At 34.3% G+C, this 11,760-nt stretch overlaps 1 protein-coding gene across 6 annotated transcripts in view; it reads right to left on the bottom strand.

The window, feature by feature from the left end:
* Positions 1 to 11,760, bottom strand: part of STAG2 (stromal antigen 2) — a 133,349-nt gene that overhangs the window by 27,867 nt on the left and 93,722 nt on the right. For all 6 annotated transcript variants that reach the window (XM_049871230.1, XM_049871234.1, XM_049871231.1 and 3 more), the window contains exons 16-23: positions 11,528 to 11,631; positions 10,449 to 10,541; positions 10,227 to 10,316; positions 6,286 to 6,489; positions 4,847 to 4,917; positions 4,411 to 4,498; positions 4,234 to 4,314; positions 2,290 to 2,382 (exon numbers count right to left, since the gene is read on the bottom strand). In XM_049871230.1, the coding sequence (XP_049727187.1) occupies positions 2,290 to 2,382; positions 4,234 to 4,314; positions 4,411 to 4,498; positions 4,847 to 4,917; positions 6,286 to 6,489; positions 10,227 to 10,316; positions 10,449 to 10,541; positions 11,528 to 11,631 (824 nt within the window). The remainder of the gene's footprint in view (positions 1 to 2,289; positions 2,383 to 4,233; positions 4,315 to 4,410; positions 4,499 to 4,846; positions 4,918 to 6,285; positions 6,490 to 10,226; positions 10,317 to 10,448; positions 10,542 to 11,527; positions 11,632 to 11,760) is intronic.

Below are 11,760 nucleotides of genomic sequence, written 5' to 3' on the forward strand. Positions count from 1 at the left end.
CCAAATCCCACACTCTTTGCACTATACCACAACACTTCACATTATGCATTTGCAAATGTGAAATAACGTATAAACTTGATTCCATTCTTTTGCTCTATGGGGGAGAAAAAAACCCCATATACTCAGAGTATTAGGAGATTCCAAAGTCTATGGTGCTTTTGAAGCACTCTCATTGTCAACATGCTGCAGTGATTAAGTAGAGAAAAACATAACCAGATGTGGCCTGCTTACTACTCATCAGGTAAGCCTGATAGTATCATAATAAACATAAGGTTGAAATTATTATCTCGAGGAGCTTAAGCCCAAGGGTTGATTAAAAACCTTGCCATGAGTTTAAAATGGAGTGTAATTCAGGTAAGATTAGTCAGACAGTAAATGGAAAAAGTTAATTACCTAACTGGGATGGGTAATGAAAATATATAACTTTTGGGTCACAAACTCATCTAGAAAATTTAAAAAGGAAGGCTACAGCTGAATACACAGATCATAACACACAGCACAAAGCAGATCTTAACAGTTTTGTCTTTGGGAACTAAACACATTTACTTTTTCTCTTTACTTTATACTTTTATCCCTTCTTTAAGTCTCTTCGTTTTACGAATATAGTCATAATTTACACCTATCAGGATAACTGAGTTTACAAAAACTTTTGCAATATACACACTGAGGGTGTAAGATGACAAGTATGGTGATGTTTAATTAGGTAAACCAGCAGGTCAAGTGGGTTGACCAGGACATATTCTTGGAAGCCATTAGGAAGACTGACATGCAGGCTGTTTAATGACTAAACAATATTCAAAGCCCGAACGGCAGATTATATAAGAGGTTACCCAAGGTAATCGGTAAGAAATTATGTGTTGACACTGTAAAGGATACGTAATATTAAGCTGAAAATGCTGGTGGCATATACAAATATATCAAATAATATTTCGTGTCCTAGGTTTACATCTACGCATTCTTCCTCATAAAACATTACAGGAAGTGTAATCCTAAACTCCATTTACTACCTTCGGAAACCTTGTCGCTTTCATCTGAATTGCAGAGACTGAAATTCAAGTCCCACATCCTTGACTGCCACAGTGCCAACACTATATACTTCAAACTGGAAATAATTCAGCAATAATACTTATAGCAATATACTTCATACTTCTGTAAGGAAGGCATAAAATTCAGTAACTGGATCTTATCTTTGCCATTTAATATCTTCTAATTTATATGTACACAAACACGTATGTATGAGAGGGTGTTGGAAATGAGGAAGGGGAAAGAGACTAACGGTTTGGCACTGAAAGTAAAATTATAACTACGAAAGGTCAAATACATTTTGTTAAAATTAGTCTTGATATTTTAAAATAAAATAAAGATAAATGATAACAGTTAGCTATATCTGAACAACTTTCTTCGTGATTTTGAAAATACAATGCACTATAAAATGAACAGCACCCAACATGCCACAAGCTATCACAAATAGCACTCCAGGTGACTATTGAGGTTGAGCCAATGGAATGGTCAAAGAACTTTTGAAATCACCATACGTATTTTGACTATACCATATTAATGTTTCTTAGAAAATAATGCTTATCAAAACACGTTCCCCATAGGTTTTTAAAAACATGAGTTGAATAAACCTTATTCTTCTAAATAAGGGAATTAGAACAGAAGAGGATCTTAGTTCCAGGAACAGAGCTTCATTTAATAAATGGGAAAACTACCTATTTATTACACAAGGAAACAATCTATTTCCAGAATGAGGAGGTTAACAGTAATAGAATCATGATGGTATATGGGGTGGAATGGTAAAACTTTGAAGGTAGGTAAATGATTAAAAATTCTTACTTCATACAAGGAAAAATAACTCATTTAATCAAGACAGGTGGCAGCAGTGGCAGGAATGTCAACATCTGATAATATTTTCAGAGATGGCAAAACCTCATTGTCCTTTTTTATCTGGGACATTCTTGTTGCTTTCAGAAGTAATAACTTTTGTTAATTTTATACACCTCGTTTGTTTTAAATGGGTCTCTTTACCTAGTGTGCCATTAAGAAACAACACTACAGGATACCTACAACACATGGGTTACATATGGTGCTAATTATAAGCTCCGTAATGATATTCACAAATCAATTACATTATGTACAAGCCCTACGTATTAATCTATTTTTTGAGCATGATATATACATTGGTAGATACAATATACTTCTACTTTGTTCAATCTTAGTATTATACCTTCTATATTAGTTCAGATTTATAAGGGTTGCTTACAAAAAATATTTACAGTAATTACTAACCTGCTCCTTAACAGTAGTATTCACGTTAGTCAGGTAATGCTGACATATCTGACAAAATACTCTCATTTGTTTCTTTAAACGCAGCAAATCCTCCTTGAAAAAATTTAACATGGAAGGTTTAAAATATGGTATTAAAAAATCATTATTCTTTACAATGTTCAAAGTACATAAAAACCTTGTCATATATTTCATTATATTACGTCTGCTCATTTCCTAGATTAAATTTCTTCTTTATGATTTACAATTTTTTTTTAAACATGAAAAATTTTAGACCATGTTTTTTAACAAATCTCACCAAATTGTAGTCTTAAAAATTTCAGGTATGGTAATGGGTAATAGCCTCAGTGCACTGGATCCTTCAGAAAGAGAACACTTTTATGACTGTAAATGTGTATCTTTAATAAAGCTGCTGGCCCAAAATGCTTAAAGATTTATGTTTTATACTGACTTTATAATTTGAAGGGTAACCAGTTCACCATGAATGGAAGAGAATGGTTAGTAAAGAAGGGGCAGCATTTTCCATTTCTTATTTGTAAGATATTGGTTATACTATTTAAAAACTCAACAACATACAAAAAATCAGTTTGGGGTATTACTTGTTCCAATTTAAAAATCAGTAAAATGTCTCTTAAACTTACACTAAAAAAATTAATGTTACTGTTTTTGTTCTCTATTTCTAAATATTTACCAGTTAATTTAAAATAGAAATTAACAGATCAATCTGCTTAATTATCAATAAAGATTAACCACATTAATTTATTTGAGGTACAACCTATGGCTCATCTTCTGATACTGCACGTCAATTGATATAATATCAGTACATATTTGGTATGTAACACTCAAGTTGATATATTAGTAACAGGTTTAACATGGAGATCCCATTTGGTGAAGAATCTCAATCAAGCTTCACCATCGATATTTTTTATTCTCTAACATTCACTTTTTATCCATTTCCCATCATTACAAATATAACTTTTTTCCCGTTTTAATTTTTAACTCAATGTTTCCAAAACATAGGTGAGCAATCATATACACTAATGTCATGGTTACTACTACAAGTTTGATATTTAGTAAAATAAACTTCTTCGGTATCTGAGAAAAAGCCTACTACTTAATACAATGACACATTGACTCTTCAAGGGAAAAAAAAATCCATTTGTGGATATAACACAGAAATTCTAAGCCTTTAAAATATTTCTGAGGATCTATGCAAAACAAACATTATTGTAAGGACCCTTTTCTAAGGAAAATACCGTGGAGCAACTAATCCTGTAACTCCCAGAAATTACTTAATGTTTATAAAAATGCACCCAAAGAACATTTTAAAACAGCATCTCTAACTACAAAGTACAAAGTTTAAGCTTCCAATTTACAAATGTATAAGGAAGGGCTGTTTAGTTCAATTACTAAAGACATCAGGGATTACCATTATGGATCAAGTTTTCAAAGTTCTATGATCTAGTACCTGGAATATTATACTGAATTAGGAAATGATTTATCATGAATTTGGAACGTCACTTAAGAAATCTTCAATACGAACAAGATAATCCCAAACAATAACGACCTAAGAAGATCTGGGGCAACAGGCTTGTTATCGTCAATTGATGGAATCTAATAGATGGGTTTTTGTTTTAAAGACTCTTGGTCATGATTCACAAAGGCTATCCTTCTATCTGTACTCAGTAGTCTTGCCAATAATATGAAAAGCCATATATTACACAACCTTCGAATACGAACACAGCAGCTTTTAATTTAAAATCATACTACTTAAAACAAACCATATTTTCTTTCACTGAATACACATCAAACGACAATCAGACTATTTTAAAAAAGTATATACATGTTCATAAAGAGTAGATTAAAAATAAGCAGAAATTTGTTGCACATTTGCTGAAAAGTTAATGATATCTAATTTAATAAAAACACCAGTGAACCACCACAAACCTTTGTGGAGCTGCTTTCAGTTATCTTTGCCAACTGCCAAAGGATTACATAGTGAGTACACTGCAGTGCATGAATAACAATCTGTTTAAAAAAAAAAAAAAACAAGAGAATACAATTAAAAACCCACAAATTTTCTTTTGCAAAGTTAAATATGCAAATTATAAATTAAATAAATACCTGCTCAGGCATGTCTCCATTTTCAATTCCGGTTTTCAATAGTTTGTAATTACAAGCAAATAAATCCCATTTTGAAAGATCGTGGGCACTGTAAAAAAGAATTAAGTTATATTAAAAACCTAAACTTCATCATAGTTGTTTTGGATTTGAGTGTTAACAAAATGCTGTTCAAGTAAATATATAGTAACTTTTTAACATGTCCCTCGACAACAACAAAAGGTCTTTTTTTTTCTAAATAAAAAAAAGTATGTTAAACAGTAATTTCTCAGTAAATCCCCAATTCAAAATATTATACACCAAGTACTTTCTTCTTAAAATTATAAGAAATCTGCAACACAAATCTATAAGCACAAGATTTCTCATAACATATCCCACAAAATACCTGTTGATTTTACTATGGTTTTAGAAATCAGAAACTTAAAAATTACACACTTACTTATGAAAAGCAGTGATCCTCTTCAAAGTTGATAATACCTGGTATGCATCATCTTCATCAGGCTCTTCACCCTATTAAAATATAATTATATGATATTAAACATTATTAACCGCCAAAATGAAGAATTCCAGGGTGTCAAAACGGTGATGCCACCCTGAAAGATCAGTAACCCAGTATTTAAACCACAAATTAACCTTGTCATTCAATGCCATGATCTGACCAAATTTAAGGCACAAGAGCTGGGATAAGGGGTCAACACAGAGCTGTTATCACACTTATACCCAAACAAGAAAAACAGAAAGACAAACGTATGTACACTAAATATGCTGCTACTGAGAAAGATACATCACAGTTGAACACAGTATATTGAATATATATATACACACACACTGGTATATTCAACTGCTGTCAAGTGGATTCCAACTCATAGTGACTCTATATCAGACCAATCACAAGTAAGTGGGGGGAAAAAAATCTCTGAATAAAGACTAGATGTGCTTGTCTTTCCTGGGTGTCATTATTTGTTAAAATACTTTCCCAGTGAGGGTAACCTAGGTTTTTCAAAATTTTACACTACTGAATTTAGTATACTGAACTCCAGGTCTCTCAAACAACACTTGTTTTTAAAATCTAATTTTTCCACAAAGTAACTGAATTTAATTAATCAATTATTATTTAATTTTAAATGAACTTGTCCTACTCACACAGTCATATTCATCCAAAAGCAAAGTAATTAAAATTTTTAACTAAGAATCTAATAATTCTACATCAATATATTTTCACTAACTATAATTAGTGTGGAATAATGTTACTCCAAAAATGATTGAAAATTATGACCCATTTATTAAAATATATTTCCAGAACATACAACAATAACAGTTTAAAAAAAAAAAAAACTAGTATGGCATAGTGTCATGTAGTAAATGAGTCTCCTGGAATAGTACAACGCATGAAATACCAAAAGCAACAACAGCTATAATAGCAAATTTTCAAGGCTTTATAACACCAAAGGTCACAATGGCATTTTCCTCACCAACACTGCCAAAACATTGTAAGAAAAAAAGAAAGAAAAACCCTACTTTTTGAGGCTACATGGCCACAGTCTAGCTCTGCTTTCCTGTTCTATTAACACCCTATTCCCTAATAGCCCCTTACTCAACTGATACCAGGTAATTTCTCAGATCATTTCTTTCAATGATTTTATTTTCCAAAACCAGGAAAGATGTTAGTTTTGCTTTCACCTTCTCCAAGTCACACAATCCTACCACCTTTCTATTTTGGTGAAGGAGTAATAGTAGCAAGATGAGTCACAGCATGAAAAGCCTGAACATCTTTTCAACATACTGCTAGGGACTATCATCATGACTAAAACTTGGTTGACAAATTAGGTTACTAAAAGGGAGGGGCACAACTCAAAAAAAGAAACTTTTAATGCGTACCTCTTGCAGAAAATCTTCAAGAAGTCTGTTAAATTTATCTGCCAATTCATCTATCAGTTGACTTCTGGAAATATCTACTCTGTTGAAGATTGTGAACTCTTCATTACACAGTGCATGATAAGTTTTAGAACATGCTTCCAAAACATCTGTATCTGTGTGCTTCTCTACTATATTCCGAATCTGTCGCAATAAGGCATCCAAATGCTGAAAAATCAAAATTTATCATTACAAATAAGGTAAGTACAATAGGCTTACAGGGAAATGCTTCAGATAAAGTAACTTTAAGACCAGCTGTTGTTAGGTTCCTTGAGTCAGTTCCAACTCATAGGGACCCTATGTACAACAGAATGAAACACTGACCAGTCCTGTGACATCTTCACAATTGTGGCTGTGTTTGAACCCATTATTGCAGCCACCGTGTCAATCCACCTTGTTGAGGCTCTTCCTCTTTTTCACTGACAGTCTACTTTGCCAACCACGGTTTTCTTCTCCAGGGCCTGGTCCCTCTTGATAACACATCCAAAGTAGTTGAGATGAAGGCTCACCATCCTCAATTCAAAGAAGCATTTTGACTGTACTTCTTTGAAGACACATCTGTGCCTTCTTCTGGCAGTCCATGGTATATTCAGTATTCCTCGCCAACACCATAATTCAAAGATATAAATTCTGCTTCGGTCTTCCTTATTCATTGTCTAGCTTTCGCATGTGTATGAGGAGACTGAGAACACCATGGCTTGGGTCAGGTGCACCTCGGTCCTTAAAGTAACACCTTTCCTTTTTAACACTTTAAAGAGATCTTTTGCAGCAGATCTGCCCAATACAATACGTCATTTGATTTCCTGACTGCTGTTTACATGGGTGTTCACTGTGGATCCAAATAAAATGAAATCCTTGAAACTTCATTCTTTTATTGGTCCAGTTGTGAGGATTTTTGTCTTCTTTATGTTGAGATATAATCCGTAGTGAAGGCTGCAGTTTTTTATCTTCATTAGTAAGTGCTTCAAGTCCTCTTTGCTTTTGGCAACCAAGGTTGTATGAACTGCTTATCGCAGATTGTTAATGAGTCTTCCTTCAATCCTGATGCCCCGTTCTTCTTCATATAGTCCAGCTTCTCGGATTATTTGCTCAGCATACAGGTTGAGTAAGTATGGTGAAAGGATACAACCCTGACACACATCTCCAATTTTAAACCATGCTTGTTTTATTCAAACAACTTCCTCTTGGTCTATGTATAGGTTCGGCATGGCCACAGTTAAGTATTCTGGAATTCTCATACTTTGCAATGATACCCGTAATTTGATATGATCCACACAGTCGAATGCCTTTGCATAGTCAATAAAACACAGGCAAACATCTTCCTGGTATTCCCTGCTTTTAGCCAAGATCCATCTGACATCAGCCATGATATCCCTGGTTCCACATCCTCTTCTGATTCTGGCTTGCCTTTCTGGCAGTTCCCTGTTGATGTACTGCTGCAACCATTTTTTAATTATCTTCAGCAAAATTTTACTTGCATGTGATATTAATGATATTTTTTGACAATTTCTGCATTCTGTGGGATCACCCTTCTTTGGAATGGGCACAAATATGGATCACTTCCTGTCAGTTGACCAGGTAGCTGTCTTTCAAATTTCTTGGCATAGATGAGTGAGCACTTCCAGCCCTGCATCCATTTGTTGAAACATCTCGATTGATGATATTCTGTCAATTCTTGAAGCCTTGTTTTTCACCACCGTCTTCAGTGCAGCTTGGACTTCTTCCTTCAGTACCATTGGTTCTTGATCATATGCTACCTCCTGAAATGGTTGAACACTGACCAATTCTTTTCGGTACAGTGACTGTGTATTCCTTCCATCTTCTTTTGATGCCTCCTGTATCATTCACTTTCTTGCCCATAGAATCCTTCAGTATTACAACTTGAAGCTTGAATTTCTTCTTCCAGTTCTTTCAGCTTGAGAAATGCTGAGCGTGTTCTTCCCTTTTGGTTTTCTAACTCCAGGTCTTTGCACATGTCGTTACGATACTGTACTCTGTCTTCGTGAGGCTACCCTTTGAAATTTTCTGCTCAGATCTTTTACTTCATCGATTCTTCCTTTTGCTTTAGCTGTTTGACTTTCATGAGCAAGTTTCAGAGTCTCCTCTGACAACTATCTTGGTCTTTTCTTTTTTCTCGTCTTTTTAATGACTTTTTGGTTTCTTCATAGATGATGTCCTTGATGTCATTCCACAACTCGTCTGGTTTTCAGTCTTTAGTGTTCAATGTGTCAAATCTATTCTTGAGATGGTCTCTGAATTCAGGTGGTATATACTCAAGGCTGTACTTTGGCACTCGTGGAATTGTTTTAATTTTCAGCTTAAAGCTGAACGTGCATATGATAAATTCCCTGTTCCACAGTAGACCCCTGGCCTTGTTCTGACGATATCGAGTGCTTCTCCATCATCTTTTCCATAGATGTAGTCAATTTGATTCCTTCTTTATTCCATCCAGTGAGGTCCAGGTGTAATAAGCCACAGTTTGTGTTATTTAAAAAAGGCTATTTTCAATAAATAAGACATTGGTCTTGCAAAATTCTATCATTCAATCTCCCTTACGTAACTTCTATCTCCAAGACCATATTTTCTAACTACTGATCCTTCTTTGTTTCCAACTTTCGGTTCCAACCATCAATTATCAATGCATCTTGATTGCATATTTCATCAATTTCAGACTGCGAAAGTTGGTAAAAAATCTTCAATTTCTTCATCTTTGGCATTAGTGGTTAGTGTGTAAATTTGAATAGTTGTATTAACTGGTCTTCCTTGTAGGCATATGGACACTACCCTATCACTGACAGCATTGTATTTCTGGATAGATTTTGTTCTTTTCACAATGAATTCAACCCCATTCTTCTTTGTCATTCCTGGCAGAGTAGACCATATGACTGTCTGATTCAAAATGGCCAATACCACTCCATTTCAGCTCACCAATACCTAGTACATTGATCTTCAAGCATTCCATTTCATTTCTGACAACTTTACATTTTCCCATCCTTGGAACTTCTTATTTTCCACATTATTAATGGATGTTTGCAACTGTTTCTTTCCATTTATAGTTGTGCCAGATCACCAAATGAAGGTCCCGAAAGTTTTAACCCACCCACACGATTAAGGTCAACTCTACTTTAAGGAGGCAGCTATTCCCCAATCTTATTTTGAGTGCCTTCCAACCTGAGGGGTTCACCTTGCAGCATTATATCAGACAATGTTCTGCTGCTATCCATAGGTTTTCACTGGCCAATTTTCCAGAAGTCGATCGCCAACTCTTTCTTCCCAGTCTGTCTTAGTCTGGTAGCTTGACTGAAACCTGCCCACCATGGGTGACCCTGCTGTATTTGAAATACCTGTGGCATAGCTTACAGCATCACAGCAACACACAAGCCACTACAGTATGACAAACTGACAGATAAGCCGTGTCTCCAACCAGTAGGACATATATTTTAAGGTGCTTTTCTAGTCAGAGTAAATAAATACATTGATCTACCCATACTTATTTCCTCAACTTTAAGAGGAATAATAACTAATTCCTAGGGCTATGATGAAAATATACGGTGTTAATATATGTAAAGAACTTATAACAGTTCCTAGGAATCGTGCTCAAAGAATATTAGCTCCATTTTATGTAACTGTTATTATCCAGTGACCCACCATCAAACTCCACAAATTCTCATGGGTACATAATCACTTATGGCTAGAATAAGGGTATGGCTGTGGACATGAAGTAATGGGAGGAAGCCTCATTAGCACCATGCTCTAAATCCAACTGATCTAAAATATAAAAACCATAAGAAATAGGTGTCCTTTCACATTAAGAAATTACAAAATTGTATTTCACACAGTATGATGGGATGAACCAAGCAAACAATTTTTCTTCAGGATTTTTTAATACACAGAAAACATCTTACCTTTTCTAATCGTCCAGTGGTATATATTTCCAAATCAAAGTACTGAGGCAACTGTAACAAGTTAGTCACCTTTTCTGCATCTACAGAGTACTTTGGGGAAAAAAAGAGCATGTCAAAAATATCACAATGATGGCATATAAACATTATGATAATTTTCTGTGTGGAATATCAAATAAAACCTGAAGTTTTTTTAACAACACTATGATAGTGAAACAAACTTACTTTTGCTAATAACTGAGGAAGGGCCACAGCAAAAAGTTCAGTGATTTTTGTCCTGTCATCTAACTGGGTCTTCTTCTCCTTCGCTGTCAGCACCTAAAGTAACACAAAGACGTTTATAAATGTTTATTAAGCCCATTAACACTGTTAAGTGCTCCAGTTATAGTGACAACATATAAAATAAGTAATAAACTATTTTTAAAATGATACAAAAATTTCTACTATAAAACTGTAACCCCAAAACAGACACCAAAGAGAATAATGTGCACATTACTAAAATACTAAAATAAAAAAACTTTCAATAGCTGTAGAGGACCAATCAATGAAGAATTAGACTGACCAACTCTAGGTATGGATAGAAGGAGAAGCAGTTAGGAACAGGAAACGTAGTTTAGGATCTTATATAATAATGGAATTGAACAGCATTTCAGCCTACTCTAAGCTGTGGGCCACGGCCTACGAGTAATGAATTCAATGTAATAAGTTGCCACTAGCAAGTGAAAAATGAGGCAAAAAGAAATAAAATAGAATGCATTGCACACTGTAAGTTTCAGTACTGTTTGTTACTCAAAAATACATACATAGGTTTGTGGTAAGCCACAATACAAAAATGTATTTCTTACTGTCATGGTAAAGTTTGAAAGCTTATGAAATTGTTGGTGTAAAATGCCATCTTTGGAATAATACCATAAAAATCTGATTCTAGGAAACATGAATTTCCCTGTTTTAATGAATAATTATATCTAGTTTTATTTGTCATTTTGTATTAAAAGAAGACAAATCTATAAATTAAGCAAAAGAGCCAAATGCAGCATTCTAAAAGGGTGCACTAAATTCAGTCTTTAAGGAAAAGACTGTTGATCAGTGTATTGCCTGCATTAACTAGCAAAGTATCTAACTAAGTTTAAAATATCTCAAATTGGGTAGAGTAAAAAGCTAATGCCTTAAAGTTTAGTTCAAACATATTTATAAGCAAAGGTCATCTGAAAAATTAAATATATGATTCAAAAAAACGATTTTTTTTTAAAGAATATTGAAAAAGGAGAAATACACTTTACAATACTGAAAATACATTGGCATACCCTTTTTCCTGTCCCCCTTCCCACGGGAGGATGACATTCAGCTGCTTGTCTAATGGTACAAAGCATTATTTCAATGAGAGCACTCTCTTGTCTGTCTGTTAATGCTGGGGGGAAAAACACAAAGAGTTAACCCATTTTTTCTCCCTCTATGCCACTTGTAATTATTACATAAGTTTCTTCTGCCTGTGAATAGAATCTGGCCTAATGTACTGAAGACAATCCCATTATTGTAT

This window comes from Elephas maximus, chromosome X (assembly GCF_024166365.1).
Source record: "Elephas maximus indicus isolate mEleMax1 chromosome X, mEleMax1 primary haplotype, whole genome shotgun sequence".
In the NCBI taxonomy this organism is placed as follows: domain Eukaryota; kingdom Metazoa; phylum Chordata; class Mammalia; order Proboscidea; family Elephantidae; genus Elephas; species Elephas maximus.